The sequence below is a fragment of the Onychostoma macrolepis genome, chromosome 21, assembly GCF_012432095.1.
Source record: "Onychostoma macrolepis isolate SWU-2019 chromosome 21, ASM1243209v1, whole genome shotgun sequence".
NCBI lineage: Eukaryota > Metazoa > Chordata > Actinopteri > Cypriniformes > Cyprinidae > Onychostoma > Onychostoma macrolepis.
Window position 1 is genome coordinate 23247562 of NC_081175.1, and position 18952 is coordinate 23266513.

Consider the following 18952-nt stretch of genomic DNA (forward strand, 5'->3'; position numbering starts at 1 on the left):
CTAAGTTATTTACTTAAGTTAAACTAAATGACAAATTATAAAAATAAATAAAATATTTTAATTTAATATTTCAGTATTTCGCTTTTTTATTTTATTTCCGTTAACATTGATTTTGTTTCAAATAATGATATTTTTAAATGGTTTTTAGTTTACTATAATAACCATGGCAGGTAGTATTAATGGGAGGGACCTTCTGATTTTAGAAGGCATTATATTGGACAAATATTTTCATACTCACCTGAAAACAGGACTTATCAATACTTTAATCAGTCCATTTTCTTGTTGATATGTTTCTTAAGGTTTAATTTAGTTGGTCTTTATCGATACACTACCATATAAAACTAACACGTGGACTAAAGGCTGCCAAACCTCAATTTTAATTGTATTTTACACATTGTAATGCATCTTCACTCCTCTTCCTCTGTTTACAGGTGAATAACACAGACGTGTCTGGCATGAATCACACCGAGGTGGTCAACCTGGTTCGTGCCGCCCCCAAAGTCGTGGACCTCGTGGTCGGCCGCATCCTAGAACCTCCCAAACCACCAATAGAGGCCCACCTCCTTCCCGACATCATGTTTCAGTGCCACGACGAGTCCTTAGGTAATGGAAACATCAACGTATATGGTAACCGATCCTCTTTACCACTCAATGCCTTTGGTCTTCTCAGAAATACCCAGAATCCTGCTGGGCGAGTGGATTCTGCGGCATTCGACTCATTTGTGTGGTGCATTAGTATTATCTGACTGTCAGAGGTCAACAGGGCTTTACCGGGTCACACAAAAACACAGATATCCATCAGAATAAACAAAGCCCACCTGCGTTTCACTGGAAAAATGAGCTCATGGGGTTAGACAACACACCAGATAAGGGTGTCAGGTTTCAGCCCGCTGACAAAAAAGCAAAAGAAAGAAAAGCAGAAGGTGGCGTTAGGGTTAGCGAAGCTAAGTGTTTGTTTTCTGGGCGTCTCTTGCAGGGCTTGTTCTCGATGGAGGAAGTGACAGTGGGTTGGGCGTGCTGTACGTAAAGGACATCATCCCAGGATCCGTAGCCTCTGCAGAAGGCAGTTTGAGACACTTGGATATCATACATTACATAAACGGCGCACCAACGCAGGATCTGACCTTGAGCGAGAGCCGCAGACTCCTGCAGCTGTCACTGAGGAATCTCAGTCTCAAAGCCACCAGGTGAGTTACTCGCTTCACCTTCACAAAAAAACACTTCGAAGATCCATCCATATTACTTTCAGGTGTTGGAAAGATACTTTTGATGGACTTTTTTGGCAGTTGTTATGTGATATGTGTAACACTTCTGAACGGATGCCACTATCTAACTATATTTCTGTAGGGATGGGAAGCCTGTTTTTCCGGGTGAGGAGCAGATTTCATTACTAAACAATAACGTCAGTCCTAAAGTCTCACAAAGTATGAACGGTAAGTGTATAAACTAGCAGTAACTGCATATTTTTATCAAAATTTAATTATTGTTCTGTAGTTTGGGGTCAGGAGGATTTTATTGTTGTCGTTTTTTGAAAGAAATCTCTGTATTTATTTGATTTTAAAAATGCAGTAAAAACAGTAATATTGTGAAATATTATTTCATTTTAAAATAACTGTTCTACTTGAGTACGTTCTAAAATGTAATTTATTCCTGCAAGGCAAAGCTGAATTTTCTGCATCATTACTCCAGTAACTCTTCAGTGTCACATGATTCAATACAGATTTGGGAAATTCTTTAGAAACATTTTTTATCATCATCAATGTTGACAACAGTTGTGGAAACCATAATTTTTCTTTGAATAGAAAGTTTAAAAGTTAGCATATATTTGAAATAGAAAACATAAATGTGATCAATTTAATGCATTCTTGCTGAATAAAAGTATTAATTTCCTTTAAAAACAAAAGTCATGATTACTATGCTCAGATTCAGAGACAAATTATGAAAACTGATATCAAAACTAAAATAAAAGGCAATAAATTTCAAGCAGTTAAAGAAATTATAAATGTAATGTTTCCATTGACTTGGTATAATGTAACCGTCAGTGAAAATGTCGTCATAATATTTGCATGCCAAATTCTGATTTGCTTGCTTGCTAGCGCATATTTGCATACTGAATTCTCATAGGTCATTTACAGTTTAAAACAGGAAATGCTAAGCTAGTTTTTATTATATTATATAATATTATATGTTTAGCTAATATCACCCCCTTCACTATGGTAAAATCACTGTAAGATGTGATCCAGTGCTTATTGCTTTAATTAATGGTATCAGTTGTTTACTTTTCTTGTGATTTGATGGCATTCTGATGCTCTGGTTAGCAGCGCTGTTACTCTTCTGGCTGTAAGCGGAGTAATATACACAGTGGCCTCATTTCTCTCTTTGTATCATAGGTTATCTCCATAGCAACGATCGTAATGAATTGGAGGCCCTGTCTGGTATCTGTCCCGCTGAGGTAAGGACCTGTAGAACTTCTGGTAAACTATTACCTAGTATTGATCGGTGCTGCTCTGGCTAAATATTTTATCACTAAACACACCGACTTTAGAAACAGAAACTTCTCAGGCTTGATATTATAGTATGGGTGCTGCTGTTCTGTGGCGTGTGAGACGGGAAACAAACGGTTTGAAATTTAAACTGAGGCAGGTCACACAGACAGGTCAGATTTCTGCAGTCTGTTAGCTACGAGAGGAACAGGTGAGAGGAATTCGAGTCGATTTTTAGGAAGCACCGCAGCAGACGGCAGACGTTGAGTGAGGCTTCCTCTGTCTTTGATTTCATTGTTAATGTGTTTTCATTATCAGTTTATCATCTCATTCACATTCTGTGTTCTTTATTTCACTCGTTTCTGGTCTAATGTGTTTACAGGAGCAGATTGTGAAGCTGCAGTTGGAGAAGCCGCCAGCAGGAGGCCTGGGCTTTTCTGTGATTGGTGGAGAGAGGGGTATTTTCGTGAAGTCTATCACCCCTGGAGGCACCGCAGACACCACGGGCACATTGCAAGTTGGCGATCGTTTACTGAAGGTCAGTAACCGGTGTTTTTGGAAAAATGCAATATGTTGTTTTTGAAGTTATGAAAGCTAATTCTGTGGTTGTGTTTATGTACAGGTGAATGAGGATCTGATGATCGGTGTGTCTCACTCTAAAGCTGTCACCACCATCCGTAAAGCTAAAGGCTTGGTGAACCTCATAGTCTCCCGTCCACCTGACCAAATGCCCAACACGTACCTGGGCTTTCTGCCTCTCAAATCCAACGGTGTGAATGGCAACAACGGTACGGCCGGCATGTCAACAATCTCATGTTAATTCATATTTTATATTGTATATTTTAAAAATAAAAAGTATACATATACATTTTAAAAATAATATATAAAAATATAAATAAATAAAATTTATTTTGGTAGATATAAAAAAATATATCTACTAAATATATGTATATTTTAAATTCTAATATTATTTATATAATTTTCATTATTAATTAAATTATTATTCTTTATTTTTGTGAAATAAGAATATTTATTTAAATAATTTAGAGTTCTTTAAAATATAAATAGAAAAACATAACATTTAATTTAAACAATTTTTATAATTTATATGTCAAAACATATACTATATACTATTTATTTATTTTTTTTGCATAAAAAAAAAAAGTAGTAATTTGCAAAAATCTTGCAAAAAGTCTTACAAAAATCTGTTTTAGATGTGAGTGAGGACAGCGGTGTGAAGACAAAAATTCAGACCCCATCGGAGCAAAGCAAGACCAACCCACCTCCCCTCCCTCCAATAGGTACAGTAAAGATCACATGACCAGCCTGATTTTAGTATCATTGAGATACTATTATAGTTTTTATTAAAATGTTTAATTAGTTTAGTTCAATTCTATTTCTAATGTATTAATAAAATATTAAACGTTGTTGTTGTTATTTTTTAATTGTAATATTTTGATGCATTACATTGTTTAATTGAATACATTTATTAAATGTTAGTAAATAACATTTTAATAAAGTTTATTTTAATAAATATTATATTGTATGTATACATTTTAATTTTAGTAATGAATGTTATCAATTTCATTTTCATTTGTAATTTAGTCAATTTAATTTAAAGCATATTTTATTTGAGTTATTTTATTTTTTTTGTAAGCATATTTTATGAATTTCACTTAATGTTAATGTTATTTCATGAAAATGTTTTTAACACTTTATTTTACGGTGTCCTTGTTACACATGTTATATGTACTTACTTTTATAACAACTATAAATTATGCATAAATGTATGCAAGTAACCCTAATCCTAACCCTAACCATGCAATAAGAACATGTAGTTAATTAATATTACTCAGTACTTAAATGTATAATCACACTGTAACAAGGACACCTTAAAATAAAGTGTAACCAAACTTTATTTTACAGTACTTTTCCACTTGTATATACAGTGAGGAAAATAAGTATTTGAACACCCTGCTATTTTGCAAGTTCTCCCACTTAGAAGTCACGGAGGGGTATGAAATTGTCATCGTAGGTGCATGTCCACTGTGAGAGACATAATCTAAAAAAAAAAATCCAGAAATCACAATGTATGATTTTTTAATTATTTATTTGTATGATACAGCTGCAAATAAGTATTTGAACACCTGAGAAAATCAATGTTAATATTTGGTACAGTAGCCTTTGTTTGCAATTACAGAGGTCAAACGTTTCCTGTAGTTTTTCACCAGGTTTGCACACACTGCAGGAGGGATTTTGGCCCACTCCTCCACACAGATCTTCTCTAGATCAGTCAGGTTTCTGGCCTGTCGCTGAGAAACACGGAGTTTGAGCTCCCGTCAAAGATTCTCTATTGGGTTTAGGTCTGGAGACTGGCTAAGCCACGCCAGAACCTTGATATGCTTCTTACAGAGCCACTCCTTGGTTATCCTGGCTGTGTGCTTGGTCATTGTCATGTTGGAAGACCCAGCCTCGACCCATCTTCAATGCTCTAACTGAGGGAAGGAGGTTGTTCCCCAAAATCTCGCAATACATGGCCCCGGTCATCCTCTCCTTAATACAGTGCAGTCGCCCTGTCCCATGTGCAGAAAAACACCCCAAAGCATGATGCTACCACCCCATGCTTCACAGTAGGGATGGTGTTCTTGGGATGGTACTCATCATTCTTCTTCCTCCAAACACGTTTAGTGGAATTATGACCAAAAAGTTCTATTTTGGTCTCATCTGACCACATGACTTTCTCCCATGACTCCTCTGGATCATCCAAATGGTCATTGGCAAACTTAAGTCGGGCCTGGACATGTGCTGGTTTAAGCAGGGGAACCTTCCGTGCCATGCATGATTTCAAACCATGACGTCTTAGTGTATTACCAACAGTAACCTTGGAAGCGGTGGTCCCAGCTCTTTTCAGGTCATTGACCAGCTCCTCCCGTGTAGTTCTGGGCTGATTTCTCACCTTTCTTAGGATCATTGAGACCCCACGAGGTGAGATCTTGCATGGAGCCCCAGTCCGAGGAGATTGACAGTCATGTTTAGCTTCTTCCATTTTCTAATGATTGCTCCAACAGTGGACCTTTTTCACCAAGCTGCTTGGCAATTTCCCCGTAGCCCTTTCCAGCCTTGTGGAGGTGTACAATTTTGTCTCTAGTGTCTTTGGACAGCTCTTTGGTCTTGGCCATGTTAGTAGTTGGATTCTTACTGATTGTATGGGGTGGACAGGTGTCTTTATGCAGCTAACGACCTCAAACAGGTGCATCTAATTTAGGATAATAAATGGAGTGGAGGTGGACATTTTAAAGGCAGACTAACAGGTCTTTGAGGGTCAGAATTCTAGCTGATAGACAGGTGTTCAAATACTTATTTGCAGCTGTATCATACAAATAAATAGTTAAAAAATCATACATTGTGAATTTTTTTTTTAGATTATGTCTCTCACAGTGGACATGCACCTACGATGACAATTTCAGACACCTCCATGATTTCTAAGTGGGAGAACTTGCAAAATAGCAGGGTGTTCAAATACTTATTTTCCTCACTGTATTATGTTCATATTATATCAGTTACAACAACAGGGTAATAACCAGATACTAACCCTAAGCCTAACCTTAACCCCTGTAGTTACCTTATATACTACTAGTACCTTCTTGGTTAAGTACACTGTAAGTACACGTGTTGTAAAATAAAGTGTAACCATGTTTAAAAAAAAAAAAAAAAGTAATGGTTTTAGTTCTTGTTGCTTATAATAACCCCACATGACACATCATTCTGGCAGATGTCTCATCTGAATGTCACCTGCAGATGTGAGAGTGGAGTATTTACATGATTAGGACTGTGTGTGTTTGTGTTTTAGACTATGACACTGGCTCTCTAGAGAAAGGGAAGGGAACAGAAGGAAGCGGTGACCTATCAGAGGACACAGACTGTGACGGCTCGTCTCTGCCGGAAGACTCCCCAGAGGTACAGCCATCTGTAATCAAACTTTGAATATCTGCAGTTTTACAGCAGAAAAAAATGAGTTTCTAAGAGCTAAGATCTGATAACAACGGACTTTGAGGTGATTGTATTGACTTGTAAAACAAAGCATCTGTTTGTCTGAACTATATGCCATGTTCTTCTGTCTTCAGACGTCTCGGAAGGCTGAGTGGAAGGAAGAAAATGTTGATGTTCCACTGAACGACAGGTGAGGAAAACAGTTTTCATATGACATCTGCAGCTTGTGTGTTTTTGTTCAGCAGCTTATTTTAAACTTAGAAATTAGAGTGAAAATTCAGTTTCGTATTCCTATTTATCAACATGATTTTCTCAAATATCAGCTTTTATGAAACAGCTTGAGACATAAACCACCCAAACACTTTCTATTTCGTAAACATGACTGAATCCAGGCTATTTGTATTTAAGCACTTTATAGTTATATAAACTTTATAGTTAGATAGCTGTGTGCTCTTAAACTCTGTGAGGGCTAAATCTAGCAGGTTTGTTCTGATCAGATCTCCCTCTCTTCTTAGTGCCCTGCAGTCATCGTCAGGTCAGCTGGATGAGGATGAGATCACATGGGGGAGTGACGAGCTGCCGATAGAGAACATCAACTCTAAATTTACTGGAGGTCAGTCTGTTGTTGAAACCACTCTAGAGGACTGTTTTCTTATTGTACTTCATGACGAATGGGTTGTGAAGCCCAGATCTCATTCATTGAATTGGTTTGTCTTATTGTAAATGTTATACATGTTATTTTGTATCTCTGTTTCTCAGATGGACCCATTGTCACTGAGGAAGAGTTGACGTCTCTGCCGCTGGTTAAAGTGGTTCCTGACGGTCATTATACATCCGCTAACCTCAACACTATAGTGCGTATGATGAGAGGCCTGCTGGAACAGAAAGTTCCTCTGCAAGAGTTTGAGGTAAAGAAAATGTTTAATTGTGCTATATATGTATCGATAAAGCCTATTCTTTGATCTTAGAACATTTTCTACAGTCACAAGAAATTATAAAACCCCCTTAAATTACTTCATGCATATTTTAACATTTTTATGTGCACGTTTAATACTACATACATTTTTTAATTAATACTTCTTAATTAATACTAAGATGCATTACATTGATCAAAAGTGACAGTAAAGACATTTATAATGTTGCAAAAGATTCCTATTTCAAATGTTGCTCTTTTGAACATTCTATTCATCAAAGAATTCTGAAAAAAGTATTTTCATAATATTAAACTGTTTTCAACTTATTATTGAGAATAATAATAAATGTTTCCTGAGCAGCAGATCAGCATATTAGAATAATTTCTGAAGGATCATGTAACACTGAAGACTGGAGTAATGATGCTGAAAATTCAGCTTTGCATAACATAAATAAATTACATTTTAAATAAATATTACAATAGAAAATTGTTATTTTAAATTATTATAATATTTCACAATATCACTGTTTTTTTTACTGTATTTTTGATTAAATAAATTCAGCCTTGATGAGCATTAGAAAATTATTTCAAGAACATTTAAATAATATTGCTGATCCCAACCTTATTTTATTTTATTGCCATGAATATAGCCTTTGATGCTAATATGGATATATATATATGCATTTTAATATGCATCATTTTTTTTTTTTTTTTTTTTTACAAAGAATCTGCAGAATTTGCGCCCCTTGGATGAATGTCTGATTGGTCAGACCAAAGAGAACAAGAAGAAAAACCGATACAAGAACATTGTTCCATGTGAGTTAGGAAAAACATTGATGTATAAACAATGCATGTTTCTCTGACTTTTTTTGTATGTTAATTTCCATAATTGATTTCAGCTATTTTCCTGATTATCTCTGTGAAGCTGCCTTGACACAATCTGTATTATATAAAGCGCTACAGAAATGAAGGCGACTTGACTAATAATTCTGTCTTGCTCTCTGTCTTGGTTCAGTCGACACAACCAGGGTCATGCTGGGTAAGGACGGTGGCTACATCAATGCCAACTTCATCAAGATGCCTGTGAAAGACGAGAACTTCCTGTACATCGCGTGCCAGGGGCCACTGCCCACCACACTGGGGGACTTCTGGCAGATGGTTTGGGAGCAGAAGTCCAATGTGATCGCCATGATGACACAGGAAGTGGAGGGGGGGAAGGTGAAATGTCAGAGGTACTGGCCCGACACGCCCCGCTCGCCCGAGATGGTGGACGACCGGCTGCAGATCACACTGGTCAAAGATCAGCACCTGGACAACTTCGTCATCCGCCTCATAGAGGTCAAAGACATCCAGGTGAGAGGCACTTTGTGTATATATTATTATATTTATCAATACACTTATACGCATAGATGTTTAAATGCTTAAATCTGCATGTGTATCTTTCTCTTGCAGACTAATGAGATCCAGAGAGTCACTCATCTGAACTACACAGGCTGGCCTGATCATGGAACCCCGACTCAACCAGAACAGCTCCTGACATTCATTTCCTACATGAGACACATCCACCAATCAGGGCCCATCATCACCCACTGCAGTGCAGGGATTGGCCGGTCAGGAACGCTCATCTGCATAGACGTGGTTCTTGGCCTCATCAGCAAAGATGCAGATGCAAGTGTCATATATAAGTTTATTCTTTACAAATATAAAATTCAAAGTTAATTGTTCAATGTTTTGTACATTACAAAAATATTATTTTGAATTTTTTTTAAGATACATTTTCAAGAAACACAATCACACACACACACACACACACACATATATACATACACACATAGATGATATATAGATCTAGATAGATAGATAGATATATAATATAAAGATATATATATATAGAGAGAGAGATAGAGATTACAATAAGGTATGAAGTATAAGTATATAAATAATTAGTTAACTGACAAGTAATTTTGTTTTATAATCACAATTTTTTGTTGGGTTGAAATATAGTTTGTTTAGTTATGTTTCTGGTAACACTTTAAAATAACTTTTCTAAATAAACGATAGAATAAATTGTATATATAATAATTGAGATTAAATAGCAGAAGTTAATTTCTAAAGAATCACTTTTCTCAGTTCATTTATTTAGTTTGTTTGTATGTTTCTGTTAACAAGAAACTTCACTAAATAAATGGTAAAATACATTATTCATGATTTTTTAAGTTAAATGGTGAAAATTAATTATTTTTCAATAATCACAATTTTGTCTGGCTAAAAGCATACTACTATTATTTTTTTGTGGCAACACCTTATAATGACTAAATAAATTATACAATAAATGGTATAAATAATTGAAGTTAAATGGCAAAAGTTCAAGAAATGGTTGAAAATGCTTACAGCACCTTTAAGCACAATAAACTAATGATAAACAAAATATATATAACAACACATTAATACATACATTATTTGCTAATGCGATTATGGAAGTTATATGTAATAATCATATGTTCTCCACTTTTCCTCTCGTTAGTTTGACATATCAGATGTGGTCCGTACCATGAGACTCCAGAGGCAGGGCATGGTGCAGACAGAGGTAACGGCTTCATAATGATTGATGCCTTTAAGTTGATTTCTGCTATGGTTTTGTGTGTAACATTTGCTGTTTTTCCTCTCCAGGAACAATACATTTTCTGCTACCAGGTCATCTTGTATGTGCTCAGATGTCTGCAGGCGGAAGAGAAACTCTCAGGATAAACCGTGGACCCCACTGCCTTTCTGCTCTCCTGACAGGCTCGAGAGATCAGCTGAAAATACCAGAATACTTCGGAAGCAGTTTCTTTATTTTCCTGTTGGGGCTTTGACCTCATCAGAACATATTTGTCTTAAGATGTTTTGGACGTCAGTGACGTGTACAATCCTTGCAGAATTTTGTGTATTCTTATCGCTTACATTCTTGACCATTGGCTGCTACTTCTTTAAAACCATTTATTTTATAATTTATCATTTTTTGGTTAAAAAAAAAACAAAAAACAGTTTTTATAGATTCCTTAAAGATTATGGATCAAATAAATAAGAAATGAATTCATATTTTTTTGTGGTACAAAATTATTCTTGTGCATTTTTAATGAAATTATGCTGGAAATGTTGCCTTGACAGAATACGAGACAGTATTTGCTTTGTAAATCTTTTAGAAATCACTGAGTGCCAGTGGTAATCGAAGAAATTTAAAGTGTTATATTTAGTGTGATATTTATCTTATGAAATCTGTTGATATGTTTTAAAGCTGTTACATACTGGACAATTTGCAATTTGTAAATAAAAGAATATCATGCCTTTATGGTTTTCTCTAATCATTGTGTTTTTGACATTTCTGTTAATGTGAAAAAAGAAATTAAATGCTAGTTAATTGCGTTATTTGTATGCATTTGGGATTCCTAGGTTTGACATATAAACATTGTCTATTAACTTCTCCCAGTTACAAAAAAAGTGTCTTTTTAAAATTTATTTTACATTTTTATTTTTTACATATAGTTGTATCAACTGATATGATTGGGGTACAATTGAGTGTATTTTCCCCTTCCATTTGTTTTCCTCAGAAACCTATAATATACTAGTTATCTAAATCAGAGGCTGCAGAAACTCATAACTAATCCAACCAGCAGCAAAACAACGGACAGTATGTGACCATGGACCACAAAATCAGTCATAAGTGTCAATTTTGTGAAACTGAGATTTATATATCATCTGAAAACGGAATAAATAAGCTTTCCATTTATGTATGGATTGTTAATATTTGGCCGAGATAAAGCTATTTGAAAATCTGGAATCTGAGGGTGCAAAAAAATCTAAATATTGAGAAAATTGCCTTTAAATTTGTTCAAATGAATTCTGTTAGCAATGCATATTACTAATCAGAAATTAAGTTTTGATATATTTATGGTAGGAAATGTACAAAATATCTTCAAGGAACATGGTCTTTACTTAATATCCTAATGATTTTTGGCATAAAAGAAAAATCCATAATTTTGACCCATACAATGTATTTTTGGCTATTGCTACAAATATTCCCGTGCTACTTATGACTGGTTTTGCGGTCCAGTGTCACATTTATATTTTTCAGTTGGACTAATAAAGTTTAACAAAAAATGTTTTAACCTACCCCAGAAAATATGCTGAATGTAAAATGGGTACCTCCAATGTCCACAGGGGGCCGCTGAAAACCGCTCATCTAAACAGTATGAACGAACTTTTTCGAATCTTTGAATCAAATGATTCACCAAATGATTCACTGTTTCGAAGCGCTCGAAACTCCACACGCTGGTGACGCCAACTGGTCAAAACCATACATTTTAGTCAAAACAAAACATACATGTGTAGGTGTCCGCTAGTGAAAATAATTGATTGAAGTATTTGGTCAAAACTCTGTAAATCCACTGATTCAAAACAAATGATTCGCACAGGTTTCGAAGCTTCGAACGCACACACCACTAGCGAAGCTTCTGAAAACCGGAATGTCCTTTCTGGCTCTCCGTACTTTGCTGGCAACATGGCGACCTCCTTGTAAGACACGCTGGGGCTGGAATAATCAAGTCGCTAAAAAAATAAACGTTATTTTTTGACGCTTAGTATAAGAAGATAATCAAAAATGTCGGGGCGTCACAATAACAAATTACCGACGAACCTCCCACAGTTGCAAAATTTGATCAAGAGGGATCCAAAGTCCTACACGGAGGAGGTAAATAACTTGCTAGCGTTACTGAATTTGTCAGCTAGCCTGGGGTGCGTTTCCCAAAAGCATCGTTAGCTAACTAGGGTAGTAACGACGGAACTTGCGACCATAGTTGTTTTTGTGAAACGCACCCCTGGTCGCTAGTAAATCAAATGATTTTAATGACATTCCGCGACGTCAAGCGGTTCATGTATTTATTTATTATTCATTCATTAGACTATTAAAATAGCGAGAAGTAACTATTCTATTATTACTCGTAAAAAGATGCGATGGAGTCTGTATTTGATATAATCGGCTATAGATTTTCGACTAGTATTACTAAAATAGATGCTTGTTAATTCTACGGAATAAATGTCTTAACGCTGCTCCACGTGAATCTGAATGATCTTAATTTGTTGTTATTCCAGTTTTTGCAACAGTATCGTCACTATCAGTCAAATGTGGAGATCTTTAAACATCAGCCTGACAAATCCAACAAAGACCTGTCAGAGCTGGTCATGTTTCTGGCTCAGGTATGGTGGTGCTTTCTCTTATTACAATCTAGATATGTATGTGTTAGACGTGTAATGATTAGACTCATGTTGTGTTCCCGGCTAAATGTGATGTTTGTTTTCAGGTTGGGCACTGTTACTTAGAGGAGCTGTCAGATTTCCCTCAGCAGCTGACTGATCTGCTCTTAAACCATCATACGGTGCTGGAGCCGGATCTCAGAATGGTGCGAATAACATTTGTTGTTTAGCTGACATATTTATCTTAAATTACATACAGTAAAGTTAGTATGAGTATATGCATAAGCATAAACTTCATCAAGACAGTCTGTCTTTCAGGGTAGGAGTTGTTTTTGTCTTTTTAAAGATCTGTTTTCTAAAGAAAAACTTTTTTTCAGACTTTTTGTAAAGCGCTCATTCTCTTGAGGAACAAAGATCTGATCAGTCCCACCAGTCTTCTGGGGCTGTTCTTTGAGCTGCTGCGCTGTCATGACAAACTTTTGCGGAAGGTCTGTTAATTTTGCAGTGCAATGCTGTTTTTAGAATATGAATTATTGCAAAGATTGCTGATGAGAAAATGTCCTCTGTCTCCTCAGACTTTGTATACCCATATTGTGACCGATATCAAGAATATCAATGCTAAGCACAAAAACAACAAACTGAACACGGTAAGTCACATAATTGAAGGACTGCAGCTTTTCATAATTTACCCTTCAAAATGTGATTAATCACTTATTTCTTGTTCAGCTTTTGGGATGAATTGTTCACTGACATGTTCTTGACAAGTTGCATGACATTCACTTCTGTAGTTTTGACATAAACACTCAGTGCTTTTGTATTTACTTCTGTGCTCAGACCTTACAGAACTTCATGTACACCATGCTGAGGGATTCGAACCCCATTGCTGCCAAAATCTCTCTGGATGTGATGGTTGAGCTTTACAGAAGAAATATCTGGTGAGTCCTTGAGCAGAAAGGTCTTTGTAACGTAATGTGTTCCATTTAGTATGATCTACAGTCATTACTGTTTTCCATTCCCACATCAACTAATCAGGAATGACGCCAAAACCGTGAACGTCATCACCACAGCGTGTTTCTGCAAAGTCACAAAGGTAGGATTTTTGCCATTTCTTAGTAATAAGTATGAATTTCAGCATTAGTGTCTGCTCATATTAGTTATTGTCAATTTATTTACTAATTATACACTATTTTATAACTTTATTAACTAGGCTGCTTTTCGAGGGCTAATGAACTCTTCTAACATGTTTCAAATCTAATCTCCTCTCAGATCCTTGTCGCTGGATTGAAGTTCTTCCTGGGAAAAGATGAGGATGAAAAGAAAGACAGTGATTCAGAGTCTGAGGTACAATTAGTATTTCCTATTTAAGAAACTAATAATTTTGTCCAGCAAGGACACTTTAAATTGATCAGAAGTAACAGTAAATACATTTATAATGTTTCTGTTTCAAATAAATGCTATTCGTTTGACCTTTCTATTCATCAAAGAGTCTTTCCCCCGGTTTCACAGACAAGGCTTAAGACTAGTCCCAGGCTAAAATGTAATTCTGGGCTGTTTCCACTGAAATAAACTTGCACTGACTGATCTTAAAACAGATCAGTGCCTTTTTGTCTCAAGATGCACACCAGTAATGTTTTTTCTAAGGCATGTTAATAAAACTTACTTAAATGTCCTAATTGAACTATGGCCTAAGCCCTGTCTGTGAAACCAGGCCTTTAAGTGAATTTTTATTTTTTAAAATTTTTTTCCCTCTGCAGGATGATGGGCGAACAACCAGAGATCTAATGATTCGATATTCCACTGGAAAGAAATCTTCCAAAAACAAGAAGAAACTGGAGAAAGCCATGAAAGTTCTCAAGGTTGAATCTAGTGTTTCATAATCAGCAAATCAGAGTTTTGTTTAGTTAATTTCAGTGTTATTTTAGTGTAATTGATATACTCTTTTAGTTTAGTTTTACATCAAGTTAAACTAAATGATAATGAGAAATGGCAACTATATGAACTGGGTGATTTTATTTTTATAAAAGTCTTTTTGACGGGGTTTTAATGCACTGCTTAATGAGCAAATTTCATTTTGTTTTCTCAGAAACATAAAAAGAAGAAAAAAGTGGAAGTTTTTAATTTCTCCGCTATCCACTTGATCCATGATCCACAAGGTAAGACTGCCATTTCCCACTGACGGAATACAAAAAAATGTGCAAAATATTCACAAATATCTGGTAATTAAAAGGTTGCAGGTTCAGACACACAAGGGTTCATCAATTAACCATCATTGTGAATTGCTTTCTATAAAAGCGTCTAGATTAGTAATTAATATCTGTGTTATTCAGATTTTGCAGAGAAGCTCCTGAAGCAGCTGGAGAGTTCAAACGAGCGTTTTGAGGTGAAGATCATGATGATGGAGCTCATCTCTAGACTCGTGGGAATTCATGAGGTGATTTATAAGTGAACATTTTAATTTTATTCGACTTGCACATTTTAGAATTTATTATGTTCTCATAAGTTACTTTATCTAACCTGTTTTGTTTCTGTCTTCACAGCTTTTCCTCTTTAATTTCTATCCGTTTGTCCAGCGGTTCCTTCAGCCTCACCAGAGAGGTAAACACTGAAGTGAATTACGCATTATTACAGAATAACAGTGTCTTTGAATGTGTCTTATCTAATACTCATGTCTTCAGAGGCTGTTTATGATCTTTTCATGTTATTTATTACTTTTTTTCTTTCAGAGGTCACCAAAATTCTGTTGTGTGCCGCCCAGGCGTCACATCAGCTGGTCCCTCCTGAGGTAAGAACTGATCTTGAGGACTTTGTTATAATCATTAATTAAACGTTTCATTACCTTTATTTATTTATTTATTTGGAAAGAAATAATGCTTTTATTCTGCAAAGATGCATTAAATTTAATCAAAAGTGATTTAATAAATGTATAATGTTACAAAATATTCCAATTTTTTTTTTAACCTTGCATTCATCAAAGAATATTTTTCCAAAAAAAATATTAAGCATTTGATAATTAATCAACATTAATAAGAAGTAATGTCACTTGAACAGCAAATCAGCATATTAGAATGATTTCTGAAGTGTCATGTGACACTGTAGACTGGAGGAATGATGCTGAAAATTCAGCTTTGCATCACAGGAATAAATTAATTTTAAAATATATTCAATTAGAAAACAGTTGTTTTACATTTTACATTGTAAGAAAATTTCACAACATTTCTGTTTTTACTGTATTTTTCATCAAATTTGGTGAGGATAAGAGACTTTCAAAAGCACCAAGTAAAATCTTACTGACCCCAAAGTTTTAATAATTCCAAATTAAGTTTAAATAATAACAAATGAATTACTGTTACATCTACAGACCATTGAGCCAGTCATCACAACCATCGCCAATAACTTTGTTACAGACAGAAATTCAGGAGAGGCCATGACAGTTGGGTAGGTGCTGTGTAAAGTCAAATATAATCAAACATGTAATTATATGATACAAAATACTGTAATTTACTCATGATAACTCTCTCTTGTTTATCCTCATATCACAGAATCAACGCCATAAAAGAAGTGGTCGCCCGCTGTCCTCTCTCAATGTCAGAAGATCTGCTTCAAGATCTTGCACTGTACAGATCTCACAAAGATAAAAGTATGCAGTTTGTTATTATTATTTATTTATTATAGTCTGTTCATTATGTACATCATATTCTGAATAAATGATATTAACAGCATAGACTGTTTTTCTTGAATATTGTCTGTCTTTATCTTCCAGATGTTGTGATGTCTGCTAAAGGTCTAATCCAGCTCTTCAGGGATCTCAATCCACAGATGCTACACAGAAAAGACAGAGTGAGAAGCCTAAAATATTAAGTTATATATTAAATAGACTAAATGATCTTATTTTGTATCTTAAGTATTTACTTGAAGTACTCTCAGAGATTTTAAGGTAATATTTCCATAAGTTACACACATTCACATGTTCATGGTTCTCTGATGCATGTTAAAGGTCACAAGTCACATGACATGCAGGAAAACAAATAAAATGTCATGTTTTATAATTTAAATACATTTTACAATACATTTTTATCATTAATGTTAATGATAAATTTAAATCAACAGATTAAAACCAAACTTGAATAAATACCAGAAATAAACTTTTAACTTGTTTAAGCAAAAAGTCCTGAACAATATATCCTGTTCCACAGAAATATTAAGCAGCACAGCTGTTTTCAACATAAATAATAATAAGAAATGTTTCTTGAGCAGCAATTAGCATATTAGAATGACTTCTGAAGGATCATGTGACACTGAAGACTGGAGTATGCTGAAAACACAGCTTTGCATCACAGGAATAAATTACATTTTCAAAGACATTAAAATAGAAAACGTATTTTGAATTGTAGTAATATTTTTCAATTTCGCTCTATTGCTGACAATAAATAAATGCAACCATGATGAGAATAAAAGACTTCTTTCAAAAAAAAATGACAGACCCCAAAATTTTGTATGGATGAGTACATTAACATTTTGCATTTATTGTGTTATCAGGGGAAGCCCACAGAATCCTCCAAGGAGGCCAAAATTCAGAACTATGGAGAATTGGAGGCCAAAGACTACATCCCTGGAGCTGAAGTGCTGGAAGTAGAGGAGAAAGTAGATGAAGAGGAAGATGATGGTATGTGAAAAGGCAGTAATAGCATTAGAGTATTATGTGACTTTATAACTTTTTCCCAATATAATGCCAGTCAGAAACCTCTCAGACCAATGCCCTCTTCCTCACAGATGGCTGGGAGAGCGCCAGCATGAGTGAGGATGATGATGGCGAGTGGGTGAACGTCCATCACTCCTCTGATGAAGATCAAACAGAAGTGGTGAGGATCTTATCACTTGATTTAATGCTTGATTTGATTGTAATGATGGGAAATGATGCATATGAACCTATACTGTTTCTGTGTGTCAGACTGAGAAATTACAGAGTATCCCAGAGGACGAGCGCAAAGCTAAAGCTACGGCGGTCAGCACCAGTCGACTCCTCACACAGGACGACTTCAAAAAGATCCGCGTCGCTCAGATGGCCAAAGAGGTCAGCACTGCACCCGGAAAGGGACAGAAGAGGAAGAATGTGGAGAGTGATGAAGAGGAGCAGAGGTAGGATGTGTTTTAGGCGTGGTGTTTCCTTAATGCAATTATTTTAGAATCTTTATGTCAGGAATTTGGGGTTATATGTATAAACAATTAAGCGGTCCTGTACTTATATATGATTTATTTTTTATTATTTTTGCAGAGGTGAGTTACTTAGTCTAAGAGACATTGAACGTCTTCACAAGAAACCCAAATCTGACAAAGAAACACGACTGGCAACAGCGATGGTGAGTGTAAAAAAAACAAACATATGTTAACATAAAATAATTACATTATTTATATTTTCACCTGAAACTGAGGATTTTTTTTTTTTTGCTCTCAGGCTGGGCGGACAGATAGGAAAGAGTTTGTTAGAAAGAGGAGTAAGCTAAACCCATTCGCCAGCACCAGTAACAAGGAGAAGAAACGTAAAAAGAACTTCTTGATGATGAAACACAGTCAGAATGTGAGGACCAAAGGAAAACGCTCCTTCAGAGATAAACAGGTGAGCCCTGCTGCTATCACATCTTTAATACCTTTAGATGTAATAAGTCTGTGCACACTTAATTTACCATTAAACTTCAGTTTGTGTGTTGTATTTGCAGTGTTTCTTTTTAATAGCAATTTCCTCTCTCTTTTTCTTCTTAGATTGCATTAAGAGATGCACTCTTGAAGAAGAGAAAACACAAGTAATTCTCACCTGTGACAGACTGGAGCTGATTTGATGGTTCATATCATGATATGATCTCTGTGGACCATTCTGTGTACAGGAAGACAATATACAGACTTCTTGGCTGTGTGGATTTTCATGTTGTCTTTTAATAAATCATTTAAACAGTTGAAACTTTGTTGCATTACTTCTTGTATTTTAACGCCAGGTAGCCCTTTGGACAAACTGCACCCTTAATAGTTTAACTGAATTAGTAAACATGAACCAACGATGAACAATACTTCTACAGCATTTGGTTTCATATTTTGTCATCTAATACAATGACATTCCCAGATATTTTGGGACCACTGTATATGATCAAAAATATGATCCACATCCAATAATATGTGGGCCAGGGTCCACATATGTGACCCTGGACCACAAAACCAGTCTTAAGTGCCAATTTTTTGAAATTGAGATTTATACATTATCTAAAAGCTGAATAAATAAGTTTTCCATTGATGTATGGTTTGTTAGGATCGGACAATATTTGGCCGAGATACAACTATTTGAAAA

The 18952-nt window shown here is 35.4% G+C and overlaps 2 protein-coding genes across 7 annotated transcripts in view; both read left to right on the top strand.

Moving 5' to 3' along the window:
- Positions 1 to 10715, top strand: part of ptpn13 (protein tyrosine phosphatase non-receptor type 13) — an 81467-nt gene extending 70752 nt beyond the window's left edge. For all 6 annotated transcript variants that reach the window (XM_058757978.1, XM_058757980.1, XM_058757981.1 and 3 more), the window contains 16 exons: positions 432 to 603; positions 977 to 1187; positions 1348 to 1433; positions 2391 to 2452; positions 2866 to 3021; positions 3106 to 3271; positions 3698 to 3784; positions 6334 to 6440; positions 6608 to 6663; positions 6989 to 7086; positions 7233 to 7381; positions 8112 to 8202; positions 8402 to 8739; positions 8839 to 9054; positions 9911 to 9973; positions 10057 to 10715. In XM_058757978.1, coding sequence (XP_058613961.1) covers positions 432 to 603; positions 977 to 1187; positions 1348 to 1433; positions 2391 to 2452; positions 2866 to 3021; positions 3106 to 3271; positions 3698 to 3784; positions 6334 to 6440; positions 6608 to 6663; positions 6989 to 7086; positions 7233 to 7381; positions 8112 to 8202; positions 8402 to 8739; positions 8839 to 9054; positions 9911 to 9973; positions 10057 to 10134 — 2136 coding nt within the window. In that variant the 3' untranslated portion in view covers positions 10135 to 10715. The remainder of the gene's footprint in view (positions 1 to 431; positions 604 to 976; positions 1188 to 1347; positions 1434 to 2390; positions 2453 to 2865; positions 3022 to 3105; positions 3272 to 3697; positions 3785 to 6333; positions 6441 to 6607; positions 6664 to 6988; positions 7087 to 7232; positions 7382 to 8111; positions 8203 to 8401; positions 8740 to 8838; positions 9055 to 9910; positions 9974 to 10056) is intronic.
- A 1155-nt stretch (positions 10716 to 11870) lies between these two features.
- Positions 11871 to 18571, top strand: sdad1 (SDA1 domain containing 1). The gene is made up of 22 exons (XM_058758175.1): positions 11871 to 12115; positions 12517 to 12621; positions 12726 to 12824; positions 12996 to 13106; positions 13194 to 13265; positions 13453 to 13553; positions 13651 to 13708; positions 13885 to 13959; positions 14373 to 14474; positions 14702 to 14771; positions 14946 to 15049; positions 15156 to 15213; positions 15342 to 15400; positions 15977 to 16053; positions 16158 to 16255; positions 16379 to 16455; positions 17155 to 17281; positions 17389 to 17477; positions 17567 to 17754; positions 17891 to 17975; positions 18071 to 18232; positions 18376 to 18571. The coding sequence occupies exons 1-22, from the start codon at positions 12026 to 12028 to the stop codon at positions 18418 to 18420; spliced, it is 2052 nt and encodes a 683-aa protein (XP_058614158.1). The 5' UTR covers positions 11871 to 12025; the 3' UTR covers positions 18421 to 18571.
- Positions 18572 to 18952: the final 381 nt, after the last annotated feature.

Bases quoted from the DNA above. Each gene is read 5' to 3' on its own strand.
- sdad1 (XM_058758175.1), top strand. From the start codon at position 12,026: ATGTCGGGGCGTCACAATAACAAATTACCGACGAACCTCCCACAGTTG. The intron at 13,960-14,372 runs GTACAATTAGTA...TTCCCTCTGCAG, and splicing joins ACAGTGATTCAGAGTCTGAG to GATGATGGGCGAACAACCAG. The intron at 17,755-17,890 runs GTAGGATGTGTT...TTATTTTTGCAG, and splicing joins AGTGATGAAGAGGAGCAGAG to AGGTGAGTTACTTAGTCTAA.